This window comes from Narcine bancroftii, chromosome 4 (genome assembly GCF_036971445.1).
Source record: "Narcine bancroftii isolate sNarBan1 chromosome 4, sNarBan1.hap1, whole genome shotgun sequence".
NCBI classification, from domain to species: domain Eukaryota; kingdom Metazoa; phylum Chordata; class Chondrichthyes; order Torpediniformes; family Narcinidae; genus Narcine; species Narcine bancroftii.
In genome coordinates this window covers 95732589-95750606 of record NC_091472.1, presented here as the reverse complement: position 1 = coordinate 95750606, position 18018 = coordinate 95732589, and the positions used below count along the sequence as shown (strand labels likewise).

Genomic DNA, 18018 nt, shown 5'->3' with positions numbered 1-18018 from the left:
TTTTAAAATATTTTTATTGGTATTTAAAGTATAAACAATTGAAGGGTACAATTATACAATGTGCAACAAAATTAAAAAGAAAATTACAAATATGATCATGATTAAGAAATCCAGAACACATTCTTAATAATAAAGCATAACAACGAAAAAAAAGCAACAAAAAGAAAAAAAAAGAAATGTAAAACAAATTTAAAAACTTCTCAAGTTGCTACCTCTACATATTGATTTAGAAAACTTTCCTGAACAAATTTAACAGTCTCAAACTATCTAGCCCTTTTACAGGATGAAAGTCCCAGACAATATGTGGAAAATTAAAATCTCCTATTTTCACAACTTAATGTTTACTGCAGCTGTCTGCCATCTCTCTACAAATTTGCACCTCCAATTCTCAGTCAATAATACAACCCCATGAATGTGGTCATACCTTTCCTGTTCCTCGGCTCCATCCATATAGCCTCAGTAGACAAGTCCTCTGGTCTGTCCTGCCTTAGCACAGCTCTGATATTTTCCCTGATGAGCAATGCTATTCCTACCCTTTTCATCTCACTCACCATTCCCCCTCCCCCCCCCAGTTCTATCACATCTAAGGCAACGTAAGCACAGAACATTGAGCTGCTAGACCTCAGTTTCAGTAAAGCCCACAATATTATAATTCCATGTTCCAATCCACGCTCCAAGCTTGTCTGCCTTTCCTACAATACTCCTTGCATTGAAATAGATGCACCTGAGAATATTCCCACCATGTTTAACTCATTGACTTCTTACAGTGCATGCAATTTTAACATAATCTTTTCACTCCTCTGCTCCTCGATCTGCTCTGGCACTCAGGTCCCCCTCCCTCTGCAAATCTAGTTTAGACCCACCAGAGCAGCACCAATAAACCTTCCCACAAGAATATTAGTCCCCTTCCAATTCAGTTGCAAACCCTCCTATCGGAACAGGTCTCACCTTCCCTAGAAGAGTGTCCAATGATACAGAAACCAGTAGTCCTCCCTCCTACACCGTGTATCCAGCCACTTGTTAAGTTGCATTTTCTCCTATTTCTAACCTCACTAGCACATGGCACAGGTAGCAATCCTGAGATCACCACCCTGGCCTACCTGTCCTTCAACTTAGCACCCAACTCCTTGAGGTCTCCTTGCAGGACTTCCTCACCCTTCCAACCCACATCAATTGTCCCTACATGGATCACGACATCTGGTTGCTCACCCTCCCTCCTGAGAATGCCATGAATATGATCTGAGTTATCTTAGACCCTGGCACCAGGGAGGCAACATCCCATCCAGGATACTCAATTTCTTCCACAGAACCTCTTATCCCCCTAACTATGGAATCCCCTATCACTACAGCTTACTTCTCCTCCCTTCAATGTTTAGCCACAGGACCATATTCCGTGCCAGAGACCTGATTACCATGGCTTGTCTCTGGTAGGTTGTTTCCCCCCCCCATCACCCTACCACTCCTCAAACAGTATCCAAAATGGTATACTTGTTATTGAGGGGGGGATGGCCACAGGGATGCCCTGCACTGCCTTCCTGTTTCCTTTCCCTCTCCTGCCTGTCACCTATCTACTCCTCTCCTGTGTGATGGTGTCCCTGTAACTCCTATCACCCCCTCTGCCTCCCAAATAATCCAGAGTTCATCCAATTCGAGCTCCATTTCCTTAACTCGGCTTGTCAGGAGCTGCAGCTGGTTCCACTTATCACAGATAAAGTCATCAGGGATACTACTGCCTTCCCTGATGACTCACATTTTGCAAGAGATGTTTTCCCTGCCTTGGCTGCCATTCCCACTGTCTATAACTAGAAGAAGAAAAGGTAAAGGTTCCATTATTGTCACGTAATACTACATTTAGAATGTAACATACGTGAAATTCTTTAACTTTGCCTACCATAAGGAAGACAGAGAATCTCCACTTTGTCCAGCACCCTTCACAGAAATGAGACCCTAGCAAGGAATGAACTTGCAACCCCTGGTTTACAAGACCAGTGAATAGACAAAATGTAAAAAATCTGCCCTTACTTGTGCCTACCTGCTGAATCCTTTTTGTTCCTTAAATAGAGTGGCCCTTTCTGACTTAAACTTTCACTATTCCTTGCCTCTTACCTGTTCTCACCGAAGCCTGTTGAGCCAAAGCCTTACCCCTCTGACAACCCATTCTGACAATGACTGATCTGCTACTCAGTCCCTCTCTTTTAAAGGGATACTCATTTTCTTCCTCCAATTAGCTTCTTGCTGCTGCCTCTCCTCAGGTCACCTGACCTCTCTTGCTCCAATCAGCATCTTGCTCCAATTAGCTTCTTACTCCAATCCACCTGCCAGATCAGCTGAGACCAAGAGAATGTTTTTGATCAGATATCGCACAAATATACGATGGATGTGCCCTCCAAAATGAGCAACTCAAAATTGGATTAAACTCCTCTAATTAGACATCATAGTGCAGCTCAAATCAAAGGGTGGGAAATAGCTTCTCCATCAAGTCTGGAGTTCAGCAGGGCTGTCTGCTCTCTCCAGGGTTATTTGTGTACTGGATTGAGCCCTTTGCTGAATCCTTCAGGAAGAATAAGGGCATAAGAGGAGAGATGTTCCTAGGCAGTTGAAACGCTCAGGTCAAAGCTTCCCTGTACATGTACTGTCTTTTGTTCAGATGCATGATCAGTCTGCAGACTGAACAACATCTGCAGCCAGTTTGAGACTCAATCAGGTGCCGGGAGAAACTGGAAGAAGAACAAGGCAGTACTCTTTGATAACTGGTCTGACCAGTCTGCTATACTCTTCACAGCCATACCTGACTACCTGAAGGTATTAAGGATCTAGTTTGGAGGGGCCAAGGTGTGCAACAAAAATTGGTCAAAGTGAATAGAAAAGGTCAACCAGGAATTGAGTCTGTGGATGCAGCACTTCCTCTCAATAACAGGGAAGAACCTGATCATCAGGTGCGAGGTGCTCTCTGTACTGCTGTACATGGTTCATCCCCTCTATCTCTGTCCTGGCATTTTCCTCGTCTTCAAAAATTATTCTGTAAGAGAAAGCATTTGGGTTGGTTTAGGTATTATTTTGATTGGAGTTGATTATTGGTGGTATTACATACGCTCTCTGAGCAGGCAGCACCATCATGGGAGCATTCATACTCTGGTATAGAAGTCTGACAATGGAGGCCGATTTGAGATTTATTTTGTGCTTTATTTCCTTGATTCTGCAGTGCATTATGAATGAAAGTAAATAAGTTTGTTCATTGATTTAATTTCCTGTGGGCATATTTGTGGACATACAGACCAGATATTGATGATGGGGATAGTGTTTTTCAGCAGAATGAGAATCTGCCACTAGCGATTTGTGGTTGCTGCATATCAAATCAGTTCGGGAAACTTAAAATAATTAAAATCCAACCATTAAGGGCAGTTCTTATTAATGTCAAAATGCAAGAGGATAGAGCTTGTTCAGTAAACTTTTAAATTTTTTTTTTGCTTTATTGTCTTCTTTGATTCGTGTAAATTACAAGCTGACATAGAATTCAGCAACTGTGATAAGCAGTCTGACAATGACTCATTCCAAACGGACTGTGAAAAATGACTACCATGAAGATAATAGAGCAAATCAGGATATGAGAGGCTAGATGCTCAGAGCATACACAAAATCTTTCAAAGAGAACTGTAACACAATCAAGAATACTTTGTGAACAGCATCAATTGCTATCATTTAAGACCATAAATCATAGGAGCAGAAATAGGCTATTCAGCCCATCGAGTCTTCTGTGAGAGGCAGATTGAGTGATGTGTTTGAATGAGAGTGGAGGACTTGGATGAGTCCTTGAGTCCAGTTTCAGAAGAATACTTTTATTCAGAGAAATTATCAGATAGCAAGAAACCAATCTGGGGCCATACTATGAAATAATGTACAGCTTCAGCCCATACTTCAATTTAAACTGTCAAAGAATATAGTATAATCAGAAGACATTTATATTTCAAAATTAACTGATTTTTCAATTTTTTTGTGCAAAATTCAACTCAATGGCTAAGTTCCATGAAGATCAAATTCTACATACAAAATAAGATTTCCTTAATATCTTATATACTTCATATAGAGTAAAGAAAAACTCAGCAGACTTAAGCCTGAAGACAGACAAGAAACTGCAGATACTGACATCTGGAGCAATAAACAATCTGCTGAATGAGGAAAGTGGTGCAGGAGTATCACAATCAGGGCTGTCAAGCTGGGAAATAGCTTCTTCCCACAGCCTGTGAGATTGATAAACCTGTAACCAAGTAAATCCTCCCAAAATATTTATGTACATTTATTTTCTACTTTATGTTTTCTTTCTTTTAAAATTATTTTTATTGAGTTTTATCATACAACCATATATTATCAGTCCATATAAATGAGATATACATTTGGTTTGGTATAATATATAAAAATAATAATACATGGACTTCTTTGTATTTTTTCCTTCTTTTTTTATATAACTAAACATGTATCTATAAATTTTATATATGATTTATGATTTTACTAATTGTCATTTATATGTTGATCTTAAAATATTTTAAAAAAATACATGGACTCATTTTCAAATCTAAACATATAGTGAATAACAAAAAATCAAAGGAAAAAGAAAAATGGAGAGAAAAAAGATTGACTTAATTTTTATATATATATGTGTATCGAACAACTGAAAAGTGGCAAAGCAGCAGGTATGGATGGAATCCCCCCAGAGGTCTGGAAGGCTGGTGGCAAAACTCTGCATGCCAAACTGCATGAGTTTTTCAAGCTTTGTTGGGACCAAGGAAAACTGCCTCAGGACCTTTGTGATGCCACCATCATCACCCTGTACAAAAACAAAGGCGAGAAATCAGACTGCTCAAACTACAGGGGAATCACGCTGCTCTCCATTGCAGGCAAAATCTTCGCTAGGATTCTACTAAATAGAACAATACCTAGTGTCGCCGAGAATATTCTCCCAGAATCACAGTGCGGCTTTCGCGCAAACAGAGGAACTACTGACATGGTCTTTGCCCTCAAACAGCTCCAAGAAAAGTGCAGAGAACAAAACAAAGGACTCTACATCACCTTTGTTGACCTCACCAAAGCCTTCAACACCGTGAGCAGGAAAGGGCTTTGGCAAATACTAGAGCGCATCAGATGTCCCCCAAAGTTCCTCAACATGATTATCCAACTGCACGAAAACCAACAAGGTCGGGTCAGATACAGCAATGAGCTCTCTAAACCCTTCTCCATTAACAATGGTGTGAAGCAAGGCTGTGTTCTCGCACCAACCCTCTTTTCAATCTTCTTCAGCATGATGCTGAACCAAGCCATGAAAGACCTCAACAATGAAGATGCTGTTTACATCCGGTACTACATGGATGGCAGTCTCTTCAATCTGAGGCGCCTGCAAGCTCACACCAAGACACAAGAGAAACTTGTCCGTGAACTACTCTTTGCAGACGATGCCACTTTAGTTGCCCATTCAGAGCCAGCTCTTCAGCGCTTGACGTCCTGCTTTGCGGAAACTGCCAAAATGTTTGGCCTGGAAGTCAGCCTGAAGAAAACTGAGGTCCTCCATCAGCCAGCTCCCCACCATGACTACCAGACCCCCCACATCTCCTCACAGTTTGGCGGGCAGCAACCTCCTTTGAAGAAGACCGCAGAGCCCACCTCACTGACAAAAGGCAAAGGAGGAAAAACCCAACTCCCAACCCCAACCAACCAATTTTCCCCTGCAGCCGCTGCAACCGTGTCTGCCTGACCCGCATCGGACTTGTCAGCCGCAAACAAGCCTGCAGCTGACGTGGACTTTTTACCCCCTCCATAAATCTTCGTCCGCGAAGCCAAGCCAAAGAAGAAGAAGAAGAAGATATATATATATTACTATGTGCTGTGTATTGTATGTGCAAGCACTGTGGTCCTTAGAAACACTCTTTAGTCTGGTTGTATATGTACAGTCAGATAATAATAAACTTGAATGTGAACTTGAAATCAGCAGGTCAAGCATCATCAGTGAGCAAAAAAGATGGGACCAGGTACACCTGAAGAGGGGAAGAATCTGGTGAAACATAGATCCATAGAACACTACAGCACAGAAACAGGCCCATTATAGTCTATACCAAACCAATTTTTTTGCCTAGTTCCACTGACCTACACCCAGTCTACAGCCCTCCATACCTCTCCCATCTATGTATCTGCCCAAATTCTTCTTAAATGTTGAAATTGAGCCTGGATTCACCACTTCAGCTGGCAGCTTATTCCATACTCCCACCACTCTCTGTGTGAAGAGCTCACCCTCATGTCCCCCACTAAACTTTTCCCCTTTCACTCTTAACCCATGTCCTCTGATTTGTATCTCATCTACCCTCAGTGGAAAGACCCTATCGACATTTACTCTGTATAACCTCCTCATAATTTTAAATACATCTATCAAATCTCCCCTCATTCTTCTATGCTCCAAGGAATAAAGTCCTACCCGGTTTAACCTTTCCCTGTCACTCAGTTCCTGAAGTTCAAGCAACATCTCAGTAAATCTTCTTTGTATTCTTTCAATCTTATTGATAACTTTCCTGTAGATAAGCGACCACAATAACCCAAATTTGACCTCTCCAACGTCCTATACAACTTTACCATAGCATCCCAACTTCTATACTCAATACTTTGATTTATGGAGGCCAATATGCCAAAAGCTCTTTTTTAACCCTATCCACCTTATTCCACTTTCATGGAATTATGTATCTGTATTCCCAGATCCCTCTGTTCTACTGCACTTCTCAGTGCCAAACCATTCATCGTGAATGTCCTTTCTTGGGTTGTCCTTCCAAAATGCCACACCTCACTCTTATCTTTATTAAAATCCATCTGCCATCTTTCAGCCCACTCTTCTAACTGGCCTAAATCCCTCTGCAAGGGATTTAGAAGAAAACCTTCTTCACTATCCACAATGTCTCCAAACTTTCTGATCCAAATGACCACATTATCATCCAGATCATTGATATAGATGACAAAAAACAATGGACCCAACACCGATCCCTGAGGCACATCACTAGTCACAGGCCTTCAGTCTGTGAGGCAATAATTCACCACTACTCAGAAGTAAAACACGAAAATCTGTAGACACCTTGGTTGAAGTAAAAACACAATGCTGGAGAAACTCAGCAGGCTAAACAGTGTCCTTTATATAGCAAATTAAATATACATAACCAACATTTTGGGCTCGAGCCCTTCATCAAGGTATGGAAAAATGTTGGCAGGCATCCAAACAAAAGAGAAGTGGGAGGTGTAGTTGCAAAAGCAGGAGATAATAGGTGGAGAAAGGAGGGAAGGGAAAGCAGTGATTAAGGGGAGGAGGGATGGTTAGGTGAATAGAGAAGTGGGTGGAGAGGTGGAAGGGGGAGGGGGAAGGGGGGTCAGGTTAACAGAAACTGTAAAAGTTAATGTTAATGCCTTCTGACTGGAGAGTGCTCATAAAGAAAATCAGGTGTTGTAACTCCAATTTACGGTTGGTCTTGGCGGGATAGTTTATAAAGTCATGGACAGACATGTGATATGGGAGTGTGACACAGAACTGAAATGGTTGGCCTCTGGGAATCTCTGTCACTGATGTAGACAGAATGAAGGAGCTCAGTGAAACAATCTCCCAATCTGTGCCCAGTCTCTCCGATGTAGAGAAGGCCTTAAAGGGAGCACTGGATTCAGTAAATCAATCCTGGATACACAGGTGAAGTGCTGCTTCACTTGAAAGGTCTTTTTGTAGCTCTAGGCTGTGGTGAGGGAGGAGGTGTGGGCACAAGTATGGTACCTCTTGGGGCCTCAGTGAAAGGTGCAGGGTGGGCGATTAGTGGGGAGAGATGAGAGCATAAGGGTGTTACAAAGGGAGAGGTCACTACAGAAGGCAGAGCGGGGAGGAGAGTGGAAGATATGCCTCATAGCGGGATCCTGTTGTAGGTGCCTAAAATTCTGGAGGATAATATGTTGGATGCGGAGTCTGGTAGGGTGGTAGATGTGGGAAAGGGGGATTCAGTGTTTATTGCATCTAGGGACAGGGGGGACATGGCAGATGAGTGGGAAATGGAGGAGATGCAGGTGAGAGTTGGAGTCAGTGTGGGAAACTCTGGCCCGAGGGTGGCCATGAGAATCACAAACCCAACCATCCCGGTCAACCCATTTTTTCTGCTTACTCTTGCCCTTCAAAACTAGTTTCCTCTTACCTTGACTCTTTTCTCCTCGGTCCAATCTCTCTCCCCCTATACCTGTGATACCTCACATGTCCTCCAACTCTTGAATGACTTCAGATTTCCCAAACTGGACCCCCTCACCTTCATGATGGATGTTCAATCCCTTTATAACTCCATCCCCCATACAAAAGGTATTAAAACACTTTGCTTGTTTCTGAACCAGAGACCTGACAAGTCACCCTCCTCTGCCTAATAGAATTTTTCCTCCCTCTAAACAAATTATCTTTTAACTTCATCCAAATCAAAGCAGTAGCCATGGGTACCACTTTGAATCACTGATGCTTCCTGCAAACAAGCAGACACTGAGAATGGACCCAGTTATGAAAGTCATTTAGCAAGAATTTAAGGATAGAGATGACTTCTTACATGACTGCTTCGAGTCAATAGACTCGTCCACATTCAAGGCTTCAGCAAACAACCTTGATTATCACACTGCCTTCATCATTAAGTGTGTAGAAGACCAAGAAGACAATGAACATATTCTCCATTTCAAAACCATGGATAAATCAGAAAGTTGACTTATAGCTGAAGTCCATGTTAGAGTCATTCAATTCAGGAGACTCGGCATTTTACTAGAAATCCAAATTCAAGCTCTGCGGGTCTGGGAAAAAAAGCCAAGAGATAACCACACCAAGCTTGGATCCCAATAGAATAACATAAACACATGGTGATCATGGCAGGGTGTGCATGCTATCACTGAGTATAAAGGATAGTCCAGTGGCACAGGATACAACATCATTCAAGAGGGTGAACCCTCGCAAGGCATCAGGCCCTGATGAAGTACCTGACAGGGTACTGAAAATCTGCGCCAACCAACTAGCTGGAGTGTTTACGGATATTTTCAACCTCTCATTGTAGCAGTCAGAGGTTCCCACCAGCTTCAAAAGGGCATCAATCATCCCGGTACCCAAGAAGAATAGTGTGGGCTGCCTCAACGACTACTGTCCAGTAGCATTAACTTCTACTGTGATGAAATGCTAAAGCATTTCAATGAGGCTGGTCATGGCCAAAATTAATACGTACCTAAGTAAAGATCTAGACTCACTGCAATGTGCCTATCATCACAGTCGCTCCACAGCAGATGCAATATTGCTGGCTCTCCACTCAGCTCTGAATTACTTTGAAAACAGTAATTCCTATGTATGGCTTCTCTTCATAGACTACAGCTCGGACTTCAATACCATTATTCTCTCAGTACTGGTCAAGAAGCTACAAACTCTAGGCTACTAAACCCCCCCCCCCCCCCCCCCACAACTGGATCCTTGACTTCCACATCAGAAGATCACAGTCAATACAAATTGGAAATAGCGACTTCTCCTCACTGATCATCAACACAGGTGTACCCCAAGGATGTGTGCTTAGCCCACTGCTCTACTTGTTATACACCCATGACTGTGTAGCCAGGCGCAATTCCAATGCCATCTCCAAGTTTGCCAATGACACCAAAGTTGTCGGCAGAATCATAAATGGCAATGAGGGAGCGTACAGGAAGGAGATAGATCAGCTCGTTGAATAGTGTAACAACAACCTTGTGTTCAACATCAGCAAAACCAAGGAGATGATTGTGGACTTCAGGAGGAAGTCAGAGGAACATGACCCAGTCCTCATCAAGGGCTCATCAAGAACTTCAAATTCCTGGGTGTTAACATCTCTGAGGAACTGTCCTGTAGCCTCCATGTTGATGCAATCACAAAGAAGGTTCGCCAGCGGCTATAATTTGTGAGGTATCTGAGGAGGTTTGGTGTGACACTGAAGATTCTCGTAAACTTCTACAAGTGTATCGTGAAGAGCATTCTGGCTGGTTGCATCACTGCCTGGTATGGAGGCGGCAACTCTCAGGACAGAAAAAACTCCAGCGGATTGTTATCTCAGCCTGCAACATCACAGGCACCAGACTTCACTCCATCGATGACATCTACATGAGACAGTGTCTTAAAAAAACAGCTTCTATCTACAAAGACCTCGACCACCCAGGCCACGCCCTCTTCACTCTGCCACCATTGGGGAAAAGGTACAGGAGCCTAAAGACGTGCAGACAGCAGCACAAGGACAGCTTCTTCCCCGCTGCCATCATATTCCCGAATAATCAATGAACCAAAGACCCTGCCTTACTTTTCATGCACTATTATTGGTATTATTTTTTTATATAGTAATCTCATAAGATAGTATGTTTGCACCATGATGCTGCTGCCAAACACCCAATTTCATGACTTGTTCATGACAATACATCCTGATTCTGATCACTCAGCCCCACATGGCAGATGCTATCTCCCTGGCTCTCCACTTGCCCTTGGATGCCATCGACTACTGTTCATCGACTACAGCTTTGACTTCAACCATTGTTGCCAACAAACTCATCACCAAACTTCAGGATCTAGGCCTCTGTGGCCACCTCTGCAATTGGATCCTTGACTTTCTTGTTGAACAGACTGCAATCTGTAAATGTGAATAACATCTCCTACGTGGCTACTCTCACCATCAGCACTCCTCAAGGATGGGTAATCAGTTCTTCAATATACTTTTACACCCATGACTGTACAGCTAAATACTGTTCTCCATCTTCATATTTGCTAACCATGCCACATTAGTGGGCCTGGTATCAAATATCAGTGAGACAGAATACAGGAAAGAGATTGAAAAGTAGGGTTGCATGGTGCCATCAACCTCTCTCAATGTCAGGAGATAGGGCAGAGTCCGCATCCCTGTCCACATTCACAGCACTGAAGTTGAAAAAGTTGGCATCAAGTTCATACGAATGAATATCTTTAGTGTAATGGATAAATAGTGGGGGGATTTTGGTAAGATTTAGATTAGGTTACATACATACACACATTTTAAAACAGATCTTATTTGAAAGACTGAAGAATTCATATTCAGTAACATTGCAAGATCTTTGGAGACTTTTATGCACATTTCACAAGTAAGTGCTAATTTTAATGAAGTCATGAAATGAATAGACCATTGTTTGCAATTGGAGACAGGCTGGATCGTTGGATAACTACAAGGCTTCTGACCTTTCTGCAAAGTGCTCACAAGAAAGGTCACACCTGGATTTTGTTTATCTAAGACAACAGCTTGACCAAGAGAGGAGAACTCCTGTTGTTTGCTGAAGAAGATGGGGGTTTTGCAAGTGAGAGAGTCACATGGGCTTTCTGGCAGTCTCAGTTAGAGAGAGAGAGGGAGAGAAGACAACTCTCTCAGCTAGTGTGTGTGACACTGAAAAGAGACTGAACAGTCACGGCTGAAACAAGCCAGGAAGAGCTGGTTGGAAACAGAAAGCTCCATAGTGGTGGATGGCTGGAAGTGCTATCTGTCTGATGTTTTTCTTGGAATAAGGGGAAAAGAAAGGAACTCTGTGATAGCCTGAAGAAAGTGGTTACCATCTGGAAAACCCTGATGGGGCAAGTTTAATCAGCAAGAGATTGAGGTGACTAATGGTGGTACCTAATGGAGGTGCTGGAACAACAAATCTCTCTCTGCAAACCCTACAAGAACCTTCCTAAGCAGTAAACCTTTCGAGCACCAAAGCCTGGTGAACTTTATACATATTAAATTTTGTGCACAGTATGAAAATTGCCTGCATCCAGAGAACTTGGAAGACGGAGAAGTGAGATTGAACTGTGAACCAAAGAACTTTTCTTAAATTTTCACACACATCATACATGTGCGCTTAGAATTAGAAGGGGGTTAATTTGGATTAGTTAAGTATAGAAATAAGTTAAGGTTTGATTCTGTTTTCATGTTTAAAGTTGATTAAAGACAAATTTTGTTTTAAAAACCACTTGTCTTGGTGAATGTCTGTTGCTGCTGGGTTTTGGAGTCCTTTGGGCTCATAATACTAGTGACCTGACCTGAGACAAGCTTATCAACGTGACACTCAAGAAAGTGCACCAATGCCTCTACTGTCTTAGAAGACGAATTTTAATTTTTAATTTAATTTTAATGATACAGTGTGCTGTATATATTTTTTAAATGGTGCCGGCGATGAACAGCAAACTTTTGCAGGCTGTAGAAACCCCTACTACCTTTCCTTTTAAATATTCACCTTCCAACATTTTCTCACTGCAATCAGCAGTCTTCTCAACATTTAGCCATCTATATTACCAGCAAACCAGCAAATGTCCAGTCACTGGAGAATAAATTTGATAACCTCAGGACAAGGGTGCTTTATCAGAGACAGGTGAGACAGATCTCAGTTGTTTGCTGCACCGAGACTAGGCTAATAGAAAACAAACTCAATGTGGCGATCGACCAGAGGGTTTCACCATTCACAGACTGGATCGGAACTCATATTCTGGTAAGACGAGAGGTTGCAGTGTGTGCTTTTTAGTTAATACTGGCTGATACATGGACATTGGGGTCATAGGGCAGCATGGTTGGCGTAGTGATTAGTGCAATGCTTTTATAGTGCCAGCAATCAGGATCAGATCAGGGTTCGAATCCCGCTCTGTCTGTAAGGAGTTTGTACATTCTCCCCGAGTCTGCTTGGGTTTTCTTCTGGGGACTCCAGTTTCCTTCCACCATTTAAAACAAACTGGGGTGTAAATTGGGCACCATGGACTCGTGGCCCGAAATGGCTGTTGTGGTGCTGTATATCTAAATTAAAGTTATGTCAATCTCCTGTTCCACTCCCTTAGAGAAAATCTCAATAAAATGCAAACACTTCTATCTACTCAAGAGTTTTCATCAAGAGTTCTCAATGGAGTTTATATCCCTCCTGATGCTGATTACAAACAGGCACTTGTGGCACTGCATGATGTGCTCAGTAAACAAGAGATAGTCCACCCCAATAGTTATGACTTTAACCAAGCCTGACTCAAGAAAACAATGCCTAATTACCACCAGCAAGTAACCTGCTGTACCAGAAGTCATAGCACACTTGATCACTACTACACCAAAATAAAGGAGGCCTACTATTCTTACTCAAGATCACATTTTAGCAAGTCAGATCACCTGGCTAAGCTCTTCTGCCTTCATATAAACAGAGCCTAAAAAGAGAGGCTTCGGAGATCAGGTCAGCCAGAAGATGGCTGCAGGAGGTTGATGAATGGTTACAGGACTGCCCTGGGTCAGCAGATTAGGCAGATTTCAAGAACTCAGCGAGGATATGAACAATTAACACCAGGATCATTACAGATTTTATCAAAACAACTGTGGACAAGTGTGTCCCAACCATATTGTTCAGGCTTTTCCCCAACCAGAAGCCCTAGATAAACAATGAAATCCAGAACCTAAGAGCTAGATCACAGGCATTTCAGTCCATTGATATAGAACACTACATGAAGAGCAGGTATGACCTACAAAAAGCCATCTCCTAGGCGAAGTGGAGATTTGGAACAAGAATTGAAACAACAAAGGATACCAGACAGCTGTGAGTTGACCTAATTGACATAACCTCCTACAAAACCAAATCCGGTGCAGTAAGAGATACCAAAGCTTCACTCCCTGACAAACTCTATGCCTTCTATGCCCAATTTGACTACCAGAATTAGGAAGAACCACTGCACACCCCCATGTCCTCAAAGATCCTCTACTGTCAGTATCAGAGGATGAAGTGCAGACTATCTAAGGAATCTAAGGAAGGCATCCAGTCTGGACAGAGTACCCAGTCAAGCACAGAAAACCTGCACTGACCACCCTGCACTGGCAGGATGTCGTACTCATCTGTTTCAAACAGGCTTCAATTTCCCAAGAAGAGTATGACAACCTGCCAAATGACTACCAACCAGTGGAATTCACATTTACTGTGATGAAGTGTTTTGAGAGACTGATGTTGAAACACATCAGCTCCTGTCTGAGCAATGACATAGATCCATTCCATTCTACCTACTGCAGCAATGGGACTAAGGCAGATGTCATCCCACTGCCTCTATGCAGAGCTCTGGAACACCTGAACAACATAGATCAGATGCTCTTTATTTACTGAAATATGGCATCCAAACTGGTCAGTAAACTCTAAGACCTAGGCCTCAATACCCCATTGTTTAATTGGATCCTGGATTTCCTCACCTCCAGTCCACAATCAGTGAGGATTGGTAAGAACATCTTCTCCACAATCTCCATCAGTACTGGAGCATCACACAGCTGAGTTCTTAGCCCTCTGCTCTATTTACTTTACACCTATGACTGTGTGGTTTGGTACCACAACCCCACCATCTACAACTTTGATGATGATCCCACAGTAGTGGATTGATAAAATGGAGTGATCATTCAGCATACAGGAGGGAGATTGAAAACTTGGCTGAATGGTGCGCCAACAACAACGTCGTACTCAAGGTCACCAAAACCAAGGAGCTGATTGTGGACTTCAGGAAGGGAAAAGCAGAGATGTATAATCAGTGATCATTGGGGGAATCAGAGGTGGAGAGAGTGAAATTTAAATTTAAATTCCTGGGAGTCACTATCTCAGAGGACCTTCGTGGACCCAACACTCAAATGTCATTGTGAAGAAAGCACATCAGTGCCTCTGCTTCCACACTTCCTCAGGAAGTTTGGTACGCAGTAGCTTATCTAGGTGAAGTGGCTGCCACTGACATCAGCACCGCGCCCCCCCCCACGTTTAAAAAAGACACGCAAAAACCACTACCACACACAGGTGGTGGATAAAGATTGCGATTCTACGAAGTAATGTATTTAATTAAGATTTTATTTGATACTTTGAACTACTTTGTTAAGTTTGTTGTTCCATTAAATAAAACATCAATGTGCAATTTTTATTTTTATGTGATGCAAAGTCTAATTAAATTAATAACAATAGCACTGATCAATTCACAAATTATTTATTCAGTGAGGTATTAATAGGAAAATCTCTGTGGGCGGCCAGGGCAGGCTGACGCCAGGGGCTGTCAGAGGGCGGCCAGCATGCCATCAGGGGGTGGCCAGTGGGTGGTCAGAGCAGGCTGTTGGCCAGGGCCATCAGAGAGTGCCAGCGTGGCATCAGAGGGTGGCCAACAGGGCAGTCTAAGGGTGGCTGCGTGGGGTGTTGGTGGTGCTGTTAGCAGGCGGCCGGGGTGGGCTGTCAGTGGGGCAATCAGCAGGCAGCCGTGGTGGAAGTCAAAGGGTGGAAAATGGGGCTGTCAGAGAGCGGCTGGCAGGACAGTCAGGAGTGGCAGCGGTGGCTGGCATTTCCATCAGCAGGCAACCAGTGAGGCCATCAGGGGGCGGCTGGTGAAGCTGTCGGCTGGCGTAGCTGTCAACAGGCGGTCACCATTGCCATCAGTGGGCGGCTGGCGTGGCTGTCTGGGGCCATCAGCAGGTGGCCAGTGGGGCTATCAAGGGCGACAGCAGAGGCATTGGGGGTGGCCAGCAAGCCATCAGGGGTGGCCGGGGCGGGCTGTGACAGCCCCGCCAGCCACCCGTTGACAGGCCTTCCCACTGGCCAGCCAGCTTCCAGCACATTACTGGGCAGCTTCAGCCTTTGGAGCCACTTGTCTGCACCAGTGGCTCATTGCAGGATCATTTGGAAAAATGGCTGTCCCTGGCTATCTGGGAAGAACTGGGGACATTTTGAAAAAAAATTACCAAAGTGGATTTTCCACAAGATCCGGAATTGTACCTTTTGGGAGATATTGGAAATATGGCTTTTAAACTGTCAAAATATCAAATTCAGTTCATGAAGGTCGTCTTGGCGGAAGCCACGAAGTGTATAACAGTTACAAGGGAGTCCGACTCCCAACTAAATACCACATAATGGAATGTGGAAATGTAGAATTTCATTCCCTTGGAGAAAATTACTTACAATCTAAAGGGGAAACATGACAGATTTGTTAAAGTGTGGCAGCTATATCTGACATACATGGATATGTAGATTGACTAACTCCCCCTCACCATAAAATACGGATATTATAAAACCTGTCTTTGTTGGGAAAGGAATGGAGTGAAGGAAATGGAACATGGCACAAGCAACATGTGTGTGTTTTTAGCCCTTTTTTATAATTTGTTTTATTTTAGTTTGGTTTTTCTTTTTGGTTTTTCCTTTTATTCCTTACTTGGGTTATTTAATTAATTAGGTTGTTCTTTTTTAAGTTTTTGGTGAGGGCTCTGAACCCCAGTTGTATTTATTTGTATTTGTATAATGTATAGTCAGTATGGTTATGTGTTTGGGGGCAAGGAGGGAGGGGGGAACAAAACACAGTCTCTATATATTCCATGAATGTTGAAAAAGATTAATATTGATTGTTGAAAATACTTTGAGTCTGTAAAAAATTAAAATAAAATATATATTTTTTTAAATGGCAAACTTCCCTGCCCATAATCCCCCACGCAGCTGGAACCACTCTGCATTTCCCTGGCTGGCGCTAGCATTGGTAGAATGGTTCCAGCTGCATGGGGGATTATGGGTAAGGAAGACAACCATTTTTTACCATTGATCCTGAATTGAGCAGCGCCAGGTGCCACTTGAATGGTGGAGCAAAACGGCACGATGAGATGCCGGCCGGGAGTGGCATTTCAGGGTGCTTAAGTGAGCCCTAGCAGCACAGCATTGCACCCCTGGGATGGAGATTAATTATTGGGCTAGGAAGTGAGGACAATGGCACTCCTATGCAAGTGGTGCCCCTGTTCTCCGCCCCACCTGCCCTTAACATCAACTTTCCTGGTTTTTCTTAGCCCTCCCCATCCCTATCTGTCCCTTTCCCTATCACTACATTTCCTTTCCTCTAGCTCTGCATTCACAGAGCTACCCCTCCCCCAATCACCTCAGTGTTTCCCTCCTACCCTCCTATCCATGACCACCTATGGCCTCTTGGCTGTGGGCTCCTCCCCTGCCCCTTCTTCCCTTTCCCCCCACCTTTTTATTCAGGCGCCTGCCTGCCTTTTGCTCATATCTGAGCAAAGGTCTCAAGCACAAAGTGTTGGTTTTATAGCTTCACATCCTATGGACGCTGTGTGACCTGCTGAGATTCTCCAGCACTTTTGTGCATTTATAATATCCACCTCCTCTCCCTTTACATCCACCTCCATCCCTCCTGTCCTCCAGATCCTGTTTCCAAAAGGGTATTAAAATCATAGAACTTTAGTTGTTTAGATTTGGCACCTCCTGACAATGGTATGATTAATTAGTATTATATTTCTTATCATATTCAGGCAGAACTTGATGTATCTTCCTATGAAAATGTCTACCACCTATTTTGGATTCTGGAACAGATTTTGCAGCACAAGAAGCCAGCAGGTAGTCAAATCACTGCTGTGAATTTAGTGGACCTCGAGAAACTTCAGCAGAGATTAGACCAGACAGTACTTCGTCTATCAAGTGATTTCCCATTGTTTACAGTGTATCTTTGGCGACTGGCAGGTCTGTTTAATGTTACTTCACCAGCAGAAGGAAAACTAAAGTATATTTAATATTTTAATGTTGAGCTCATTTCTTTCAAACCAGTAAAATTCTCTGCTTTTTAAACATTTTCAACTTATAACGTCCTCTAAAAATATTCAGATGCAGTGATATACAAAAGAAAATCAGGAAAGTATCTTTGTGTTCAAAAGTGTAATAAAGAATTTTACATATCTTCACCACAGGCCAGCAGTGGATTGCAATTCTGTTTCTAAAATTGTAGCTCTTCCATAAAGTTGAATTGTTGATGCTTTTACCCCGCTGATAGAAACCACTTCCATTTCAATCCAAACTTATTTGTGTAAAAGCAAGGTCATTCAAGTAATTCATGAGAGCCAAACTTTTATCTTAAAACTGTAAATGAAATTGGTGTTAAAAAAGACAATCTCCAGATGCTGGGGTCATGTTGTGAGAAACAGAAGTACCTTCACAGATTTTGCTCGAGACAAAAATTGAGAACAAAGAACA

At 42.9% G+C, this 18018-nt stretch overlaps 1 protein-coding gene across 6 annotated transcripts in view; it reads left to right on the top strand.

Moving 5' to 3' along the window:
* The window catches only part of mei4 (meiosis-specific, MEI4 homolog (S. cerevisiae)), a 383891-nt gene that overhangs the window by 191671 nt on the left and 174202 nt on the right, over positions 1 to 18018 (top strand). For 5 of the 6 annotated variants that reach the window (XM_069932067.1, XM_069932064.1, XM_069932065.1 and 2 more), the window contains exon 5: positions 17304 to 17511. In XM_069932067.1, the coding sequence (XP_069788168.1) occupies positions 17304 to 17511 (208 nt within the window). Of the gene's footprint in view, positions 1 to 17303; positions 17700 to 18018 lie in introns of those variants that run through there. The other variant, XM_069932063.1, reaches the window with a different exon arrangement.